The 20,424-nt window shown below is 41.5% G+C and overlaps 5 protein-coding genes across 5 annotated transcripts in view; 3 read left to right on the forward strand and 2 right to left on the reverse strand.

The window, feature by feature from the left end:
• Nucleotides 1-2,487, forward strand: part of pitpnc1a (phosphatidylinositol transfer protein cytoplasmic 1a) — a 47,240-nt gene extending 44,753 nt beyond the window's left edge. The window contains exon 9 of the mRNA XM_080512061.1: nt 1,256-2,487. Coding sequence (XP_080368187.1) covers nt 1,256-1,566 — 311 coding nt within the window. The 3' untranslated portion in view covers nt 1,567-2,487. The remainder of the gene's footprint in view (nt 1-1,255) is intronic.
• A 1,109-nt stretch (nt 2,488-3,596) lies between these two features.
• slc25a19 (solute carrier family 25 member 19) lies at nt 3,597-6,471 on the reverse strand. Its single transcript, XM_080510869.1, has 7 exons — nt 6,362-6,471; nt 5,696-5,850; nt 5,396-5,551; nt 5,131-5,301; nt 4,462-4,642; nt 4,258-4,388; nt 3,597-4,182 (listed from the first exon to the last, which is right to left on the reverse strand). Exons 2-7 carry the CDS (start codon nt 5,825-5,827, stop codon nt 3,967-3,969), a joined length of 987 nt encoding a protein of 328 aa, XP_080366995.1. The 5' UTR covers nt 5,828-5,850; nt 6,362-6,471; the 3' UTR covers nt 3,597-3,966.
• A 1,241-nt stretch (nt 6,472-7,712) lies between these two features.
• Nucleotides 7,713-11,223, forward strand: LOC308141537 (MIF4G domain-containing protein B-like; the record flags this gene model as incomplete). Its single annotated transcript, XM_080511727.1, has 5 exons — nt 7,713-7,791; nt 7,888-7,997; nt 8,266-8,421; nt 9,078-9,170; nt 9,474-11,223. 5 exons carry the CDS (start codon nt 7,713-7,715, stop codon nt 9,699-9,701), a joined length of 666 nt encoding a protein of 221 aa, XP_080367853.1. The 3' UTR covers nt 9,702-11,223.
• Nucleotides 11,224-11,342: 119 nt separating this feature from the next.
• Nucleotides 11,343-12,983, reverse strand: mrps7 (mitochondrial ribosomal protein S7; the record flags this gene model as incomplete). The annotated part of the gene is made up of 5 exons (XM_080512245.1): nt 11,343-11,717; nt 11,901-12,068; nt 12,150-12,213; nt 12,319-12,510; nt 12,940-12,983. 5 exons carry the CDS (start codon nt 12,981-12,983, stop codon nt 11,496-11,498), a joined length of 690 nt encoding a protein of 229 aa, XP_080368371.1. The 3' UTR covers nt 11,343-11,495.
• Nucleotides 12,984-13,190: 207 nt separating this feature from the next.
• On the forward strand, nt 13,191-20,398 carry gga3b (golgi associated, gamma adaptin ear containing, ARF binding protein 3b). The gene is made up of 17 exons (XM_080511412.1): nt 13,191-13,260; nt 13,926-14,010; nt 14,088-14,163; nt 14,243-14,341; nt 14,445-14,568; nt 14,654-14,757; nt 15,327-15,407; nt 15,522-15,659; nt 15,842-15,923; nt 16,019-16,144; nt 16,233-16,484; nt 17,068-17,150; nt 17,254-17,393; nt 17,488-17,780; nt 17,877-18,046; nt 18,601-18,711; nt 18,814-20,398. Exons 1-17 carry the CDS (start codon nt 13,221-13,223, stop codon nt 18,922-18,924), a joined length of 2,115 nt encoding a protein of 704 aa, XP_080367538.1. The 5' UTR covers nt 13,191-13,220; the 3' UTR covers nt 18,925-20,398.
• Nucleotides 20,399-20,424: the final 26 nt, after the last annotated feature.

Here is a 20,424-nt window from a genome sequence, read left to right on the forward strand (position 1 = left end):
TCTTGCTAGCTAATTATATGCGCGTTGTATTAAAATGTGGAAATTAACTGAATAAAAGTATAGACAGCATTCATCTTATTTTATAGCTGCATAGATAAGGTTTCCATATTTATTTCAAACTTTACTATATTTAGCTGCTGAGTCATCCCACATCTCTTAAGCCATTATTATTTAATTCACTTTCCAACCACAGGCAGCCCGTCATAAAGTTTGGATTTGAGCTTCACAGGTACATATACAAGATTACAGATACTGTTTTTAAACCTTCTATTATGCGCTTCTACTTTTCAAGATTCACAAAACGTTTTTTAACAAAACTATCTGAATAAAAAAATTTTTTAAATGTTGTGGGGTAGTGGTTGTGCAAATACTTCAGAAGAGGTGTCATTATGAGCCTAAAAATAGATCTTTGGATGTTTCTGCTGCGCGTTTAAAATAAGACATGCTGCTTCGGTAAGTGCTGAAAACATCTTCGAAAACTCCACGGTTGGTCCAGTTGCCTTTAATCTGGTGCTTTTAGGCGCATGCCTCCGACGCGTTTCTGTTTGATCCAGCATCCATCAGATGAGCTACTCTCACAAACACCACGTCACAAACATCACATGTTCCAGTTCAGGAATACCGCTTCGTAATACACTTACATATTGTCCATTTTATGTACGGTGCAGGTTTGATTCATGTTCATTTATTAGGAGCAGCAAATTTTAGCTTCAAACTTTATATTTTTAGCCATTTAAACTTTAATTCATTATATTTTTTGCAAACTCAGAATTACTCACTACTTTTTTTAATGTAGTGTGGTCAAACAGAATTAATATTAAAAAAGTATATTAATCTAGTTTGTTTTGGGATTTTTTTTTTTTTTTACCATCAATATGCTCAAAAAGGAGTAGCAAAGAGAAAATGTTATTAAATGATCTATTCCAAAATAACCCACATACATTCAAAATATACTTATTTTTCATTTTTCTAAATGAATAGAAATGTCAATATATTAATACACTCCTAGATTATATATAGTGATTATCTATAGCTATTTAATAATCAATAAATTGTATAAATGTTTAGAAATACATAGATTGTCTTAAAAACCAATGTAAACGCCCATGTATAATCCACTGCATTTGAAAATATTAAATACTAAAATACAAAAACTATTTAAATTCAGAAGGAATATAAATGTCATAATTGTATCCAGGTCCAAAGTTAAATGTCTGGTAATTGTTCTGAGTCTTTAACGCCTCCATCCTGACAGACATGACCATGGAGGAAGTGAGAGAGTACGAGCGAGCCACACAGGAAGCCACTAACCTGAAGATCGGAACCTTCCCGCCCACTATCTCCATCTCTGAGACCCCGCTGCCGTCCAACACCCGCACCGGACCCAACAGTGCGCCGTCCACCCCGCTCTCCACCGAAGCCCCCGAGTTCCTGTCAGTGCCCAAGGAGCGGCCCAGGAAGAAGTCCGCCCCGGAGACGCTGACCCTGCCAGATCCGGGCCGCCGAGACTCGCTCTTCAAGCTGCCCAGCTTCTTCTCCTGGAACTCCAGCCCGCAGCCGGAATGAGGGCGAGCCCGCACCCACCCGTGAACTCCCGTCAATGTGTGGTTCAGTGAAGGTTGCCTGCCCAGAGCATCCTACAATGCCCCCGTCAAGCCAGCTGAAGTGAAGACGACATTTCACTGTCCTGGTGATTCCCAGCCCCTCAGCAGACTCACCGGTGTCACGGCAACGCCAACAGCTCTCAGACCGCCCTCACAGGTACAGACCGGTCAGCCCGATTTTTACAGCTCAAGGTCCAGTGACGCGTTTAAGTATAGGATAGTCCAAGCAAAGAGTCCAAGTAAAGCCGTTTTTCAAAGCTCCTCGTTCTTCTCGTCTCCTTAGAAAACCACAAGTCTGCACCATGCATCGATCAGCACAGAGTCCAAACAGCCTGACTGAGTGTAGCAAACATTCCTGACAGTGTTTTAGCCTCACCTCGTTCTCATTCAAGCTCAGGGTGTGTTGACAAGATATGTAGAGATCCAGCCACTGCACATGACGCTTACATGTACAGAATTTCTTTGTTTCTCTTCTTTTCGAAACATCCGAGTCTCTGGCTTTGTTACTTGGAGCTTGTGGTTTGATTTATGTGGTCGGGACTTTTTGAAAGATTCTTCTTGAACAATGTAAGAGTTGAGTATTCTGGATTTTCACAGTCAGTTGTAAAGTGATTGTGTATTCTTGTATATACTGTTATATTTAACAAATGAAATGCCAGTACTTCTGGTACATAACCCAGTGATGAAGCTGCGAGGAAAAGACTGCATCGTCTATGCTTGTTTATAACGGGTTCTGTCAGCATCGGTGTCTTCATGTAAGAGCATGACTTTGACTGTTCAACTTTTAAATATTTGTGCAAAAAAAAAAATGTTTTCTTTGTTATCTCAGCTTCATACTTGATGTTGTGTTTTTTTTTGCCAGTTTTTACAGACTGTTGCATGGTGTCACTTCGCTGCTACGTTCACTTCAACTTGTGTTCATTTTCAGTCAAACTATTGTTGAGTTTTGTGTTTGGTGAATAAAATTGAATACTGGTGCATCTAACTGTGTGAGAAGTTAACATTTCTTTGAGGGGCAGTACATACAACCACTTGGGAGATGTGGATGTGTTCAGATGAGAGTATCTGTAATGATTCCTAATCTTATATTAGATGCTCTAGATGTTTTACTAACTTCTTGTTTGTGATGGGTATTAAGTAAAATCAATAGATAAATCATGTTTTCTGCATATTAGCAAAAATCACGAGTATTATGTGGTACACGTGTTACTGTACCACTACTTTAAAGGCATTCATAACCCTCTACCATTATAAAATGACTAAGTACTAACTACAGTTACGATTACTGTTAGCTGAAGTATCATCAAAACTGCTGTCTCTGGTCATCAGCAGCTATGTTACTATTTCACTAAACTGCTGTTAAATGTAGACTCATCACAATGATAATCCTGAACTATTGTATTGGTTCAAAACTAGCTTTGACTTAAGTAATAAAACCAGACAAGTTGTAATTATTTTTATAGTTTATTAAAAAAAGCTCCTTTGGTTTCAAACTGCACACATTCTCACACAACAACAGCATATTTAAAAAAAAAAAAAAAAAAAAAAAAAAAAAACCCTGTGCTTTTAACTTAGCCTTTAACAATAAAAACATTGCACACTCTGAAACAAAAACTGGACTCCATGAGGGGTTTAATTTTCTGGTCAGATCACAAGTTTTGATTTGATCCTTTTACAATGTGTAATCATTTTAAACAGGTTTGCGAGTGTCTGGAAGAGGTCAAAAAGTCATGTCCACATCTGGGATGGACACTAAAAATGTATTCCTTTCATGAGTGCATTGCCAAATATGCACTATGTTTACTGTAACACACTGAAAAACACACATACAACTGTCAGTGTATCACAAAGCTCATTCATTATCTTCCTTTTCATGATCAAGATTCCTTTTCAAGTTTAAATTCACACGATAAACTCCTTTTTTCTCACTCCTGCACTCACAGAGCACATGTTCAGCACTGCAAGTATTTGAATAAATATGAAGCGCTCATATTCCTCTCTTCACTTCAAACATTTCCAATCCTAATACTTGCTGGACGTTTCCTCTCGTTTTGGCGATTACATGTTAACTTAAGCAAACAAATGTCAGCATAAAATGTGCAAAGTTCCGATTAAACCAAATGTGTTACATTAATCATTTACAGCACAGCGTTAACGAAACAATTGAAACCCACATTACAAACATTTACACAAGGCAAAGTTTGTACAACACAAGATGCAAGGACATAAAAAAATAGAATAAATGGGGTTGTGTTTTCCATCCTTTTATGTAAACAAAACAGAATCCACAACCGACACTGACAAGAGTTTAGAGAGTTGCTCAGTGTCATATGTGCATGAGAATGGGATACATGGTTCCTGATCATCTTCCGACTATTTTTTTGCCAAAGCCATCCGTTTTCTGTCCATGCTTGAAGTTTCGGATGCTATTTAGGAAAAACTCATACCAAAAGAAGGTGAAGCCTGTTGACAGTGCAGCTTTTACCAGGCTGGGCAAAAGGCCTTTGAAGAAGCCCCGCACCCCTTCCTCTTTGGCTATTTGAACCGCACAGTCTATAAGGCCTCTGTAACTCCGCACCTGCACATGAGAAAGAAATTAACATCAACCCCTGGTTATTTGGTCCATTGATGTTGAATATAAAGAGGATCTCACCTGTCCAAAGTGAACTCTGGCCGCCTCAAAGCCTCCCACCTGCAGCCTCTTCTTAAACAGGTCAAATGGATATGTAGCCGTTTTACTGATTATCCCGGCTCCACTGCCACTGATGAGGTTTCTCATGTTTTCTTGAGGATAGAAACATGTCCAGTTAGAGATTTATGCAAACACGCAAAGGACCTACATTTCATCTCAACTCACCCCCTGAGTTTCCAGCTTTGGGTGGTGGAGCCAAAACCTTTTTAAAAACATTGTAGAAGAAAAACTGAAGTCCAGCATAAGGAAACACTGCAATTAGTGTTGGAGCCAAGCCACGGTAAAATGTCAGGACTCCCTCTGAATGCACCATCGTCGATACAGCGTGCCGCATGTTCACGTACACCTGAAAACACAAATAATAAATTAAAGTCTAATACAGGATTTCACCACTTATTTTTATAAGTGTGTTTTCATGACAAAATGAATAATTCAACCTTTATTTATCCATTTTGATCACGACTTCCTTTAAAGATTATATAGGAATAATTATGCAAAGAAAAGTATCTCCATGCCCCAGGTTTGCGTTGCTGCAGCAACCTTCTGAAGCTCTCTGGCGCCCCCTTTGAGAGTGACAGCTCTGGTCTAACCATTGCAAAACACATTCATAAATATTATCATTGACATGAAGAAAAACCCCACGAGCCCTGTAAAACTCATAATGTACTCTCACTAGTGTGGACACTGCAGTTGGTGTTTGCACAGTTCAGCTCGTCTTCTACAACATTCCTCACCTCACTGAATCATTCAAAAGACCTGTGGATGCTGCGAGCTGACATGGGAAAATCTGTCACCCTCTGACAGCTCCAGTACATCAGCAGTGGAGTGTCTCACCTTGGGCTCTCCCTGAGCTGCAAAGCGTGTCCGCAGCGTGTCCAGAGGCTGGCAGGCCACGGTAGCAGAGCAGGCTGCCAAGCCGCCACAGATGAAGTGAACTCCTGGCGTCTGACTGTCATACGGCGTCGACTTGTGGACCAGCTCGGTCAAAAACTCAAAGCTGGTAAACTGCAAAATCGCACAGACACAAATGCGTAAATGATTGGTGGATGTGATCGTTTTGAGAGGCACGTTCAGTCGATATGCAGCGGATGGGCTTCACCTGGACAGCGCCGAAGCAGATGGAGAGGAGCTGCGCTGGGATGTGGCCTTTCCAGAAAGCACGGAGTCCCTCCTCTGAATGAATGCAGCGAGTTGCCTGAAATAATCCCCTGTACTTCCCCTCTGGCGTTGTTGAAGAGACCCGCTCTATCTGGAGCTGTGGAAACACCGAAATACTGATAAACAAACTGGATGCAGACTGCATTATCTCTACTTCTGCAACACTAATTGCCATGACAACACGGCCAGAGAGATGTGGTGCTCCTGGACACAGTGGCATGCCACACTGTCCCATTATTACCTGAAATCTGATTTTGAGGACATCGAAGGGGCTGCAGAGGGCTCTGGTGACCATCCCAGCCGCTGAACCTGCAAGGGCTGCTTCATATGGGGAGAGGGCTGCAGACTGAGCACCCCCATCATAGCCTACCATGTCTCCACAGCCTCAGATTCCTTCTGAGAAAAGATAGGATAATTACACATTACTTCATATTGCCTCACCAGCCCATTCAGTACACTTGCACAATCCAATGTAAACCCTTTCTTTAATAAAGGTAATGGTGTTGAATTTAGCAAGAAACTAATAAACATGATCAAACTAAGTATATTTAAAGTAGGATTGTGGATTTTAGTGACAGGCAAACAAGTTTCTAATACTTTGGCCAATACTTTACATACATGGATGAAAAAAATTGTTGACGCCTTTTTAAATCATGTAAGACATTACTACTCGCACAACGCCACTTCCTTGATGGAAATGTTAACAAACCGAGTTGAAGTATACTTTGTTTTAGGTGTGTCGATGTACAAAATAATGAAGGAGCCGGTTTGTGTACAAAATAAATCAACACATAACAACCACATGAGAGGACATGCGGAGGGACCTTGGGACAAGCTAACCGAAACATCAATAGATCTACCAGGATGGGAAAAAAATATATATATATACATAGTTCTCAAAATTTACCTTTTGTTAAAATGTTCTTCATAAATAAAACTCCACCTCCTGCACTCCCTCTAAAAACGGTTTATGATAAGAAGAGGTTTGTACTGTTCGCCCTGAACTAACACATTAACTTCCGGGTTGAGCGGCTCCACCTAACAAAGAGTAAAGTATCGTGACAAGATAAGTCCCTGCAACGTGGAAAACATAACGTACCTCTCCACTTAACGCGCCACGTCCTGTTTGTAGATGAAATGTGTACATTAGAAAACAACAGAGACAATTGTATGTTCCTGCTTCTCATTTGATGTCTTCAACGAGGTGCCTCGCATTCATTTTATATGGGACATTTTTGCGTAGCTTTTCGGGATTTATTTACAAAACGGTTAGCCAAATCGTTAATAACAGTAAAAAATAAACGGCCGCCCTAGATAGTAGTATTTGTCCCTTGCCATAAAGGCGGATACAAGCACTAACGGGAAAAAAAAGGTTATATGGTCGTTTACGTTATTTGTGGGTGAAAACAATTGAGGCAGGAATCATCTTGACCCGGATGTTTCGTCTTCTGACGGGTGTCGAGGAGGATCGTTCACCCAGGTGGTGTAAACAGCGTCGATACGGAGATTTTTTCCGTTTTAAAGGTACATTTCCGCCTATTAGTTTCTTAATATGAGCAGTCTATTTCATCTAACTTTTCCATCTGCGTAATTTTGTTAAGGCATCTTTATTTTAGCAATAGGTTGTTGCATAAATGACCGCAAGGCATTCAACTTAATGCGACTCGGATTTACAGTAGTATGAGTATTGGCTTATGGTTAGATTTCAATTATAGAAACACATGATCGGCCAACTATATATGCATATATACTTATATATCATTTACAAACAATTGAATTAAGCATTATTTGTATCCAAATGTGTCTACTATCTTTGGATAACGTGGCATTAATCCCAAGCATCTTCATCCATGTTGCTGTAGAGTCAGCCCAAAATGAACATTCATTTTAACTTAGTTGTATTTTCAGTTGATCATATAGCAAAAGCATGAGCCTTTCGTGAGCCTGAATTAGTCCATGTAATCCTCACTCTCCCTCCGTGAATGAGCTGTGGAAAGCAGCCAATCTGATGACTGCTGGATTTTTTGGGGGGTCATTGTTGTCACACCATTTGTCCTGAGGTCCTGGTCCACAAGGTTGACGCACTCATTGTCACAGCTTGAAGCAAAACCCTTGTCTGAATGTTTGCATTCAGTTTGAAAACACCTGTTGGATTTAACCAAACGGCAATCAATGTTTTGATTTTGCTTTAATATTACAGAATAAAAGGTTTTGTGGCGGGACGACTATCAGGCGTAAGCTTTATGCGCCCATCCAAAATGGAACACTCGTCCGATGACTACAAGATCCAGTCCTTTGATTTGGACACACAGATCCTACTGAAAACAGCCCTGAAAGGTCAGTTTTGAACTTTCGATTACTGCCATTCAGGAATTTAAAATCACATGAAACCTCTCGTCGTATGTAAGATCATTTCTCTTTTCTCTCTTCTAGATCCAAGTTCTGTAAACTTGGAGAAGGTCTCCAGTATCATCATGGATCAGTCCTTGAAGGACCAGGTTTTCAGTAAAGAGGCTGGACGTATCTGCTACACCATTGTGCAGGTCAGTACTTGTGCTTGCTGCTCAGCTGAACTGTTTGTTTTTTGGGAGACTAAAGACAGCGAGTGAGAAGACTGAAGGAGGATTTAAACCTCTGATTGTCTTTAAACAAATTCTTAATCCACTTTGCCCATTAATTCCTCCACTGGGTGTTTACACTCGAGCAACAGGAAGCTCTTAAATCAGCTTATCTCCACCACTGCATATGCTGACCCTTTGTACATGGTCCACTTTTATTTAACCTGCCGTGGCTCCGTGTCACTTTGTGCAGGCCGAGGCAAAGCAGACCAACGGAAACATCTTCAGGAGGAACTTACTGAACCGGCTGCAGCAGGAGTTCAAGGGCCGCGAGGAGACCCGGGCGCGCTCGATGCAGGAGTGGGTGTGCTACGTCACGTTCATCTGTAACATTTTCGACTACCTTAAAGTAAGAGTTCATGACCATGAATATGTATGCCGACTTTATTAGATTGTTCTGCAGCTTTGTTGAATTCTCCAAATCTCGAAATCAACTTGAATTTATTGGCTTCAGGGTTTTGCTTCAGTGTTGACAATGGCCGATTCTCACAACTAAATACTTGGAGTAGAGAGGGTTGCATGCATTTAAATGTACAACTATTGGTTGTAAAAAAAAATCAGCAGTGTGCGTTTGACTAGAATAACTCGCCTGACAATGTCAAAGTATGATTTAAAGACCTTTTTAAGTCATTATGTTGGTGTCATCTTGTGATATGTTCCATATCATTTAGTGTTGGATCAGAAGCTCTAAATCTCTTGAAACTTCACCGAACCACAAACCCTTTGTGTCATGGACCTTTACTCGTCAATGCATACTCTTTTGTTTTGTCACCATTCGATATATCTGCGATGCACTGAGCCTGTTAGGTGTGGCCCACATGCTTTTCACATCATCAGCTGCTTGGCTCTGGTTTCATCCTGAATAATGACGACTCATTTTACACAGCGAAACTGTTGTATTTGTGACTCATTGTTCATTTGCGTGAAAATGGAATTAGGGCAAGGCAAGAGTTATAATCACCCCCTATAAATTTTTTTTTTTTTTTTTTTTTTTTTTTTTTTTAGGTGAACAACATGCCCATGGTGGCCCTGGTTCATCCTGTATATGACTGCTTAATGAGGTTGGCCCAACCAGACGCTCTAATGAATGAGGAAGAGGTAAGAAGAACAGTCAGTTTAAATACTGTAAAAACGGGAAACTAACCAATTATCTATTGTTTTATTTGTCCCTTTGATCTGTCGCTGCCAGCGTGGTGGCCTCCTTCGATATAGAGCAGCAAAATCGGGAAAACAGAATTAAAAACATTTATCACTGGTATGAATGAATCTTTGGTGAACATGATTCTGCTCAAAAACAAAAAGATGCAGTGAATCTTCCTGGCAAAGGAGTTAATTCATGCATGTGTGTATATCATAGATGTATCTCTGACTGGAGCGCCTCTTGTCCTTCCTCCTGTGCAGGTGGACTGCCTGGTGCTGCAGCTGCATCGCATCGGGGAGCAGCTGGAGAAAATGAACAGCCAGCGGATGGACGAGCTGTTCTTCCTGCTGCGGGACGGCTTCCTGCTCCAGGAGAGCCCCACCTCCATGGCCCGTCTGCTGCTGCTGGAGATCCTGGAATTCAGGGCCGGAGGCTGGCTGCTCAGCAGCACTGCCCACAAGTACTACTACAGTGAAATCACTGACTAGGACAGAGGGTAATGAAGAACTTTGAGGAATCTTGGACCTCCTGTCCTTTAGTCATTTCTGACTTTGAAACCAGCAGTTTTGTTTTTTTGACGAACAGATGCAGTGTCCCAGGTAAACCAATGGAGTCTGTAAACTCTACAGACTATGGTTTGTGCTGGATTACTCCCTGCTTTTGAGAATAACCCTGAGATGTAATGCGGTGGATGTGGAATGTGCAATAGTTTTACGAGAAGTTGAGTTCACGAGGTTTCGCCACATTCAGGTACACTTTGATTCAAAGGGGTTTATCTTTGCGCTCTAACACAGTTTGTATTTGTATTTTTTTCATTTAAATCATTCTGGGTTATTTTTTAAGAGCTTAAATTTATCAAATCCAAAGGCGACATTCCAGTCAGATGCTGATTTGCTTCAAAGGACCAGTGTGTAAGATTTAGTCCTGTCGAGCAGTTACTTTGCAACTAATACCCCTTCCAATCATGGAGGCAAATCCTTTCTTTCTATTTGGTTTGTCCATTACGGGCTCCTGGAGAGACGAGGTGAGCTCCTTGTGTATCAGATGTGCTCATTCACAGGTTACTACATACAATTGTTAATAAGAGATGATTAAAATGGATTAAAGTCATACCTTTACTCCATTCTAATCTCCCTAAATTGTCCATACTACTGCTTTTAATTCATGCCTGACTAAAGTTTAATTCGCTATTCTGATGTTTTTTGTCCTGTGGTATTCCTGTTAATGTTTTATGCCATTTGTCGCACAGTCTTAATTCAGGGAGGTTTTTATTTTTCTTCTTTTAAGCTATATCTGTCATTACAACTTAAAAAAAAGACCAAAAGAATCGGTGAAAATATTCATACAATTTTTCTACAAAGGATTCACATTTTTAATAAATTGAATTTCCATTTTTTGCTAGTTGAACCTTGTATTCCAACATAACACTGGCAGCATCACTCGGCTCAGACATTTTCACATCTGAACTGTTTGATTGAAGTGAAGGTGCTCGAGAAGTTAGTATTTATACCCATTAATACATGTGCAGCTCAGCAATGAGTCTGTTGTTGTGCTTCTGTCAACACTGTGTCCCTGAACTGTTTTAGTTTGGTGTGAACGATTTGGGCAACTGCAGCAGAAGTGAGACCATTTATGACAAGTATATATATTTTTAAGAAATATGGCAGAGTAACTGAGTAGGAATAGCTTAAAAGGCTTCTTTGATCATTCTAGGTCAACATTTAGTGACGTCAAAACGTTTCTTGATGTCAAGAAAATTCAAGTTTGACATTAAGTTTGTTTTATTTGTTGATGTTCAAAATATTTGATTTACAGTCTTAGGGTTTGTCGCCACACTCAGTACATTAATAAATCCAAATAAGTTTATTAAACTGTAATTGAGTTAAAGAGGAACTTAAGACAACCAAGTTCAAATGCTATGGAAATGATTGTAAATGATTAAATACTGCTGTAATATGCATATTTTAACTCTTTGCAACTCTTTTCCATCACTGTTACATTTTTTATTATTGGTTAGGTTGTACATTTGCTTAAATAAAAGTGTTTCTTCTTATCATTTTGTGTAATAATTACAGTAAATTGCTGTTTATTGTACACAACACACTATACATGATACAAAAAGGAGCACTGAGGTCAAGGGTTAATGATCTGTACATATTTAATCTTTCTCACAGCACTTTCTTCGGGGTAGTCCTATTTACAGCAGCGCTTCAAGCCGCCAACATGTCTGTCCAGTGTGTAAACCTGCAGGAGCAGTTATTCCATCCGGACAGGTTTCCCCTCTACCACCAGCGGTAGTGGGCATAGGCTCTGTTGGATTCGGCCATCTTGTGCAACTCGTGCTTCTTCTTGATGACGTTGCCCTCTCGTTGGAACGCGGCCAGCAGCTCCTGGGAAAGTTTTTCGTACATGTGCGTGCGTCTGTGTTTGTTGTCTCGGCACTCTGTGATCAACCATTTCATGGCGAGGAAGCGGCGTCTGTTGTCTGTGAGTGGGATGGGCACCTTAAATGGAGAGAGCAGAGGAAACTTGTATTTATGTTCCAATGGTATTTGTGTATCTGAACAACAAAGACAAAAGACACCTCCAATTTAATGAAAGGTAATATTTCATTGAGTAGTAATAAAGGAGTTGCTCAGCCTTTCAGTCATCAATTTAGAGAAGCGCCAACACGGCCCATTACTGACCTGATAGAACTTTCCACCTTTCTGTATGCTGGCCAACCCAACAACAGGCTTACAGTTCTCGAGGGCCTGGTGGAAGATGGTGTAAGGGTTGCACTCAATTTCCTCCTTATTCCCATCTGGAGATTTGTGGTACTTCTCCACCTGCTTCCTCTTTATGTTTTCCAGCGTCTGAGAAAAAAAGATGTGGTGTTTAATTGAACATGCAAGGAAAACAGAAAGACTCAACTCAAAAGACTCTGCGACTCTTACCTGTGTCATGATCTCTTTGGCTAAAACTTTGTTTCCATGTTTCATCATCATATTGATGAATTTACTAATGGAACAAAAAAGAGGAAGGACAATACCAATTATCTATTACATACTATGCCTCAAAGGTCAAAAAAGGTGTGTTTGAAACCAGTTTAGATTTTTGTTGTACCTGAGGATTGGGTCGCTGAAAACAGAGCTAGTTGATTCATTGGTAGCCGCTTTAATGGGTCTGATTGCTTTGAGATCACGCAGCTCCTTCTCCTCAGCAGTAAGCTCCGACTCTGGCCGGCTGAAGGCCTCCTTACTGATCTCTGGCTCCAGGTAATAAGGATTGTATCTGCTCCATCTCACCAAAAACACTCTGCAAACAAAGAGGTGTCTCAGATAATAAATTGACACTAAAAACAAAAGAAAGAAAACCCGAGGGTGGGATTTGCCTAAGTGTAAGATGTTTTTTGGAGAAAATAAAATCCGAAACACAATTTTATGGCACGTTAATTATATGCCATCCACAATGAGATACGGATAATTATATCATAAATTCGTGACTCCATTTAGATTTTACACGTTGTCCTAACTTCTTAGGAATGTCAATATATTTGAAATACAATTGCATTGACATCGGTATGTAATGCATGTATAACGTTGAAACCAATTTTCCGGTCAACAGCTGTAAAAAGAACATTGGTTTCCTGGGGATGTATAGCATGCACATATGTAGACAAAAAGGTGCCGTGACGGTGTAAACTCAGGTTTATGGTGTTATTAAGATTAAAAAAACGAAGATTACCTCGCAGTCCAAGGTTTTAATAATCCTGAGATGGAGGCCGCCATATTGGAAACGTGAGTGTAAAGCGAGGACCCCGCTATAGTACGTCCTACAGATGCCTTGTAAGAAAGAAGAAAAAAAAATGTTGGGTTACACTCGGCCCGTAGATTTTCATATCAGCAGTGAATCAATGAATAATAATTTGAAGCGACACATGGGGTAATATTAAAGAAAATATTTCCGGTCAATGATAGTGTTCTGTCGGGCACACGGCGGTGACGTCACGCGATGTTTTTAGTGCTATGGCGTACCAGGAAGGGGAGTCGCTTGAATCCTGGCTCAGTGAGTGAATAATCCCTTTTTATGAATGAAATGAAGCGAGTAATCAGCCAGGCACATTGTTCCGGACGGTGGTGCGTGAGATGGGACGCTGTCAGCGTCGCTGACCGGTAGTTTGACAGCTGGTGGAGGTCCAGACTGTCAAAGCAAGGCTGTGTGTTGGTGTGTGAGAGCATCATTAGCACAGGATGGGTGGAGGAGAGACCGGGGAGGGGGGCTTCTACATACATTGTGGGGGGCAAGTTTACAGCTGATAGCTCAGAGCATGGACGGATTGTTCTGACAGCACAGCAGCGTTTATAAGACAGATTGATGTCGAGCAGCACTGTAAACAATGGACAATACAGTTGTTACACACACACACACACACACACACACACACACACACTGCATTGTCATGTTGACCACAAGACTTAGGAGGATCCTAACTTTTATTTTTCCTCATATGATTTTCACATTTGGAATTTAATATCAGGGTTTCTAGTTAGAACGAGAAGGCGAGAAAGAGTCTGTGAAAGTTTTATGTGCAAAAAGAGCTCATAGTTAAAATGGGAAGAATAAACATCGTGTTGCAGTGGTTATTCACTCATGATAGATAATAAATTGTTTGCTTCATAATGTTTTTTCTTTCCAAATATACAAGCTGAATGAAAATGTTTCTCTAATAGATAAAGCCACCCATCCAACAAATAGACAAGAAGACTGGGAGTACATCATTGGCTTCTGTGATCAGATCAACAAGGAATTGGAAGGGTACGTGGAAATGAAACACTAATAAGCTGAGAAGGTTTAGTTTTTCTTAGTTATATTTTCCTTTTTTTTTGTCTCAGTCCTCAGATAGCTGTACCTCTGCTTGTGCACAAAATCCATTCTCCTCAAGAATGGGAAGCACTCCAGGCTTTGACAGTAAGAAATACCGCTTAATATTGTCCACAAGTACCATTCGTTCTTCAACCACCAGTTCACATGAATGTCTTTTGCACAGGTGCTGGAGGCGTGTATGAAGAACTGTGGCAGAAGGTTTCACAATGAAGTTGCGAAATATCGATTTTTGAATGAGCTGATTAAAGTTGTTTCCCCAAAGGTATGCTAGCGCACCGGGTTGGAGACTTAATTTACACAAAAAGAAAAAAAACATGTCCATAAAGACGAGCCAGTGTCTTAACAGTAGTGTTGTATAATTTCAGTATATGGGCGACAGTGCACCCCAGAAAGTGAAGCAGAAGATTGTGGAGATGTTGTACAGCTGGACGGTTGCTTTTCCCAATGAAATAAAGATCAATGAAGCCTACCAGACACTGAGGAGACAGGGTGTGTGGATGATTGGATGGATCAGATTATTAAACCATCGAATGCTACCAATCCTAAGAAAGTAATCACCATCTCTTTTCACCAGGCCTCGTGACACATGATCCAGAGTTACCACTGGACCGAACTCTGATTCCTTCTCCTCCTACACGACCGAAGCATCCAGTATTTGACAATGAAGACATGGGCAAGGTGAGGTGTTGATGGGAAAAGTAATTAGTCATTTTATGACTTTTCTATCTTCTTTCCATAAAATTCTTGTCTTGCAGAAAGTATTTATGAAGTATGCAACCCTTTTAGAGTCACATACTTCATTCTAGCCTGTTAAAATTAAATGAAGAGAATTTACATTTACATTCACACTCAATCTGGAAATTATTATCTCATCCTCCTTCTAAATATTATAGTTGCAGTGATTGTTTCGAACATAACTATAGCAATACTTTTTCCACCTGCAAAAATGATGACAAAATATGCCTGACATTTTTTTTTACAGTGTTTTGCAGTAGGTTTTCCTCATGTATTATTATTATTATTATTATTGTTGTGATTATCCATGTTAAGATTTTTGTTCATTCATTGTGTGCATCTATTTATTTTATTTAATTTTAGTGACTTTTAATTGTGGAAAAAAATCTTAACTAAACTGGACTAATTTGATCAGATAGACACTAGTTTGCAACAGCATGTAGCTGCTGTCTAAATTGATGTGGGCAGGTTGATTATTAGTAAATAATGCGTCTCTATATGTGTGCTTCCAGCTTCTTGCTGAACTGCTCCGGAGTAAAAATCCAGAGGACCTTCAAGAAGCCAACAGATTAATCAAAAACATGGTGAAGGAGGTGAGACGCGTCCGAGCTCGTCCTGTCCGACTGATCCTGCCCTGCCGATTATTCACCGCTCTCCCGATGTGCTGCTCTCGCACTTGTTTCTGTCGTGCCGCGGCGTGCTGTCAGGACGAGGCCCGGGTGCACAAGGTGACAAAGCGCATGCACACACTGGAGGAGGTGAACATCAACGTGAAGCTGCTGACTGAGATGTTGACCCACTACAACAAGGACAGCTCCACAGACTCAGACAAAGAGATCATCAAGGTGACTGCACACGCAACGCAAACACAACATGGAAACCATCTTCATGTCAAAGAAGAAAACTGGAATAGTTTCCTTTCACAGCCGAAACACGAACAATACTCCACAAAATTACACATCTTTGGACAAGTCTTATCTTTGCTGTTTTCACACTGCTCTGCACCATGGCTTGTGTCTCCCGCCAGGAGCTCTTTGAGCGTTGTGACAAGCTGAGGCGTGCTGCTTTCAAAATGGCCACCGAGACGGAAGACAATGACGCCACTTTAGGTTTGCAAGACTTTCGCATTTCCTCTACCTAAATCAGCTGATTTTAAAGACGTATTCATCACGAAACAATGTCAAATCTGTCCCGGTCTCCTCAGGCGACATACTCCAGGCTAGCGACGACCTCTCCAGGGTCATCAACTCCTACAAGAAGATCGTTGAGGGGCAGCCTCTCAATGGTGACAGTGAGGAGCCTCGATCCACAGCAGACCACAGTGAGAGTGGTGAGAGACTTTCTGCAGCCACGTCGATGCTCTGTGTTTGGTGTTAGCTAGTCATTGTTACATCTCATGCGACTTTCTGCTTCAACAGAGGCCACAGACACGCTGATTGACCTCGCTGGCCTCGATACTCCGAGCCCTCCTCAGCCCGTCATCCCCCCCTCCCTCGCCTCACACCCTGTCCTGGTCAATCCCACAGCGTTGCCCATCCCCGTCCTGCTTCCTCCTCCTCCTAAACACCTGGTCGGCTCCCATGGCAGTCAGAACAGCAGCCCCAGTCACCCCCCACTCAGTCAGGCCTCCACTGCACTCTCACTCCTGGATGATGAGCTGCTGTCTCTTGGTAATAGAAACGATATCTTCATTGTGACTTTTGGAATGGATGATTTCATAAAAAGAGGGTCTGCTTAGTAAAAAGAGTTAAACCCAGGAGAAAACAGGTACAGCAGGTTTACCAATACATTCAAGGTTCCCCACATTCATGCAACATGTGGGGCAATAACGTTTGCTTTCCACTGGTGCTCCTTTTAGTCCTATATGACAATAAATTAAAGATTTGTTAATTTTGGACTGTACAAAACATCATTATCTGAGTTTTTGGATTTTCCATCACATTTTCAAACAGATAATACGTAGATTCATTGTCAGAAAATGTCTTGTATGTACAGTCCTAAATAATGTTTTGGGAGGCACATTTGTTGTCTTCTGACAAAGTCAAATTATATAAGGTTCAATCAGGTAGTCCGTCAAACTTCTCAATTACCAGCCAACTAATAGCTCCTGCATATGTTTCTCACATTCCCAGAGATTTCCTTAATGCACCAAAACAATTTGTTGTGTTTGTGAGAAGAACAAAGTGAACTGAGACTCTAAATCAGAAGTGTCAAACACCGATTATATCTGGTAATATTCAAATCTTGTTTCAGGTCTGAATGACCCGCCTACCTCTCTCAGCAGCCAATCAAAACCCAAGTTAGAGGAATTCTCCAGTCAATGGACTTCATTGCAGGTACAGCTTTGATATTCAGTCGCCGATTGTTTGTGTGTATGTGTGTGTGTGTGTGTGTGTGTAATGGGGAAGGGTAACTATTCTCCTGTGGGGATCTCTGCAGGCCCCCTCAGCAGCTGCTGTGGATTTGTTTGGAAGTGGAGTCTTTTCAGGCCCAGCGGGGCCTCCTGCAGAGCCAGCTGCTCCCCACAGTCTGCAGAACCTGCAGGACTTAGCCATGATGGGCTTTACAGACCAGAAGAAGTACACATTTATCTACAGTGCTCATATTTCATTGTTTTGCTCTTATTGGCATGACTGATTGAGGAAATGATGTGACATCAATGTGATTTTTCAGCCTGTCCAGCCAGATGACAGCCAGAGGAAGTAGTTTTGGGATGTCTGCAGGGGCCGCAGCACCTCCCCTTGTCCCCGGGCAGGGCTCCCCTTCTTCGGCTTCTCTTCTCCAGGGCACGATGCCTGGCTCGCCTGCTTTGTCGCACGCCAAGGCTCAGAGCCTGGGCTCAGCACCGGGTAGCCCCCTGTTCCACTCCTTATCCCCTTGCCACCCTCCCCTCCATGGCAGCCCGGCCAGAGCCACAGACATCTCCCTGAGCAACGTGTTTGTCCCTCTGGAAGCCATCAGACCGAGTAAGAACGACAAAAGCAAAACCTGATGGGCTTGATTGGATACGTTTATTTTTCTGTCTCCTTGGTACTTATCGGTTGCACTCCGTCTGTCCCCAGGTAAAGTCTTACCTGTGACTGCCTATGATAAGGACGGTGTTCGCGTCCTCCTCAACTTTGCGTCAGACTGTCCTCCTGCCAGACCCGATGTTCTGGTGATGGTTGTGTCCATGCTCAACACGGCACCCCTCCCAGTTCACAACGTGGTCCTGCAAGCTGCTGTGCCCAAGGTGATGTCATTTAACTGTTTCTGAAGTTGATTTCCGAGAAGAATTGGAATGTAGTTCCTCACCTGCTAGTTTTTGTAAACCTTCCCTGGATGAGTTACTGTATTTGGGCATGTTTTGGCTTCCTCATCAGTTGTGAAGGTGCCAAGGAATATCCATATTTAGATCATTAAAATCAAAAAGAAAAAAGCTGTTAAGACGTGTTGCAGCTGTCTGTCCTGCAGACACTGGCGGAGCAAATGAAACTTCACAAAGCACAGTGACTCATAAAGCCATGGTGAAAAAGAATCCAAATGACAAAAAGTCGGACATGACATGCCAAATGTTTCTCTGTCCCAAGAAATAATGAGGAATACAGCTTTTCTCTTGTCGTCATAAATGAAACACATCTTGTTCACAGAACGGTTGATGGGACATTGGGGCTTAACATAGCAAACACAGACAAACCCCATCCAGTATCAGGGAAAACATGAAAATTCCACGCAAAATGGTCCAGAGCCTGTAATTGAAATAAACAAGGAAACACACCATTAACCGTTTTCGTCATCTTCCAACAGTCGATGAAGGTGAAGCTGCAGCCCCCATCAGGCATAGAACTGGCCCCTTTCAACCCCATCCAACCTCCGGCCTCCATCACGCAGATCATGCTCCTGGCCAACCCGACAAAGGTGGGTGACGTAAAAACACTTCGGAGACATCTCCGGCTGAAAACAACGTCCTTCAGCAGCTCAGAAAGGTTGAGTGAGTCTGTCGCTTGTGGATCTCCGCAGGATAAAGTACGTCTGCGGTACAAGCTGGCGTTCACGCTCGGAGACCGCCTGTGCAACGAGGTCGGAGAGGTCGACCAGTTTCCCCCACCAGAGGCATGGGGCCACCTATAGCAGGGTGCAGGACCTGCCACTACTCAGCGGGGACAGGCTGGCTCAGGCTCCATGAAGGGATGAATGTGTGTATGCAACGTGTGTATGCAATGTGTGTATGCGTGCGTGTGTCTGTGTTCACATCCATCCCAGAGAGAACGGAGGGCGACTTGGGGATATTCAGCTCTACTCGCGCATTTCTCTTTCAGCTTGACATTCCTTGTAATTGTTCATATTTTGGCTTTTGTTACCATCAGTAAGGTGGTAACAGCAAACACTAAAGCTTTTATTTATACCATGCCTGTATTATACTGCATATACCGAACAGAGCAAAAGAATACACTGGTAAGAAAGATAGCCAAAGTGTTTACAGGTGAATAAATCTAATAGATATGAGCCCCACCTCAAACTGTGACCAGCACATATTTTAGAAGAATTTACACTTGAAAGCACCACATCTGCTTTTAATAATTCCTCTGGCGTAATACTGGAACAACATATGAAAAATATACTTGAATATGTCCGTTTCTTTTATAACATGTCTTCAAATGCAGTTTCACTGCAGATTTCAGTCCTGAATCTTTACTACTGAATAAACAAAGATTTGAGTACTTTAAAATTGTATCCATGAGGACTTTATACATGCTTAAGTAAATAATGTTTAACTAAAGTAGCCTTGTTTGATTAGTGGCTCAATACTTCAATGTGATAAAATGCATTTTAGGCAACAGCACAGATGTGTCTGTTTGCAGAAGTTAACATGACTGTAGTCCAACACTGCTTTTATTTAACGTGTTATTGTTTTTTCTCCTTTCGGAGTAAATGAACTTTGATTTGTCCAAATTGTCAGCAGTTTCTGCAGAGAAGGAATTCAGTTTTGTTCAGTATTTTAGGATGCTTTATTATCCTACAAGTGTCAGTGTTGGGAGTGTTTCTTGTCATAGTTTTGTTTCATATCGTTTCTGTGCGTCACTCACTCCTTCAAAATGTGAACTTATCAACTTGAATAGAAACCTGTCACCAGGCAGGTGACTTTCCAGGGTGCAAGACGGTGTTGGATAATTTGTCATAAGTCAGATCGCACAATGGACTCACAAAGATACCAGAAGTGTTCGCTTTTTGCACACCACGTTGGCGCTCGTCTCTATTCTTATTCTATAATTGATCAAGCATTTCAAGAAAACTGGAGGAAAATTTGGTGATTTAAAGGTCAACAACATGTCTACCACCCCCCCCCCCCCAAACCCATTACCGTGGACCTAAAATGTCATGAAATCATCAAATAAGTGAAAGTAAATCAGTCATAGGCCCCTTCTCCATATTCCTTAACTCCCGGTCATACTGGGTGTACAGAGGCGCATATGTTTGTTCTTTACAGAGTATGTAATGTACTGTACTGTACCTGCTATTAGTTGTATGACAAGTTTATGTGAACATGTGACGTGTACATTTTGAGAGAGTGTTAGGTCTGTACATAGTGTATGCTGTACTGTTTGTCTGCTGCATGAAATAAATAAAAAC

This window comes from Blennius ocellaris (assembly GCF_963422515.1).
Source record: "Blennius ocellaris genome assembly, chromosome: 16".
Taxonomy (NCBI): Eukaryota; Metazoa; Chordata; class Actinopteri; order Blenniiformes; family Blenniidae; genus Blennius; species Blennius ocellaris.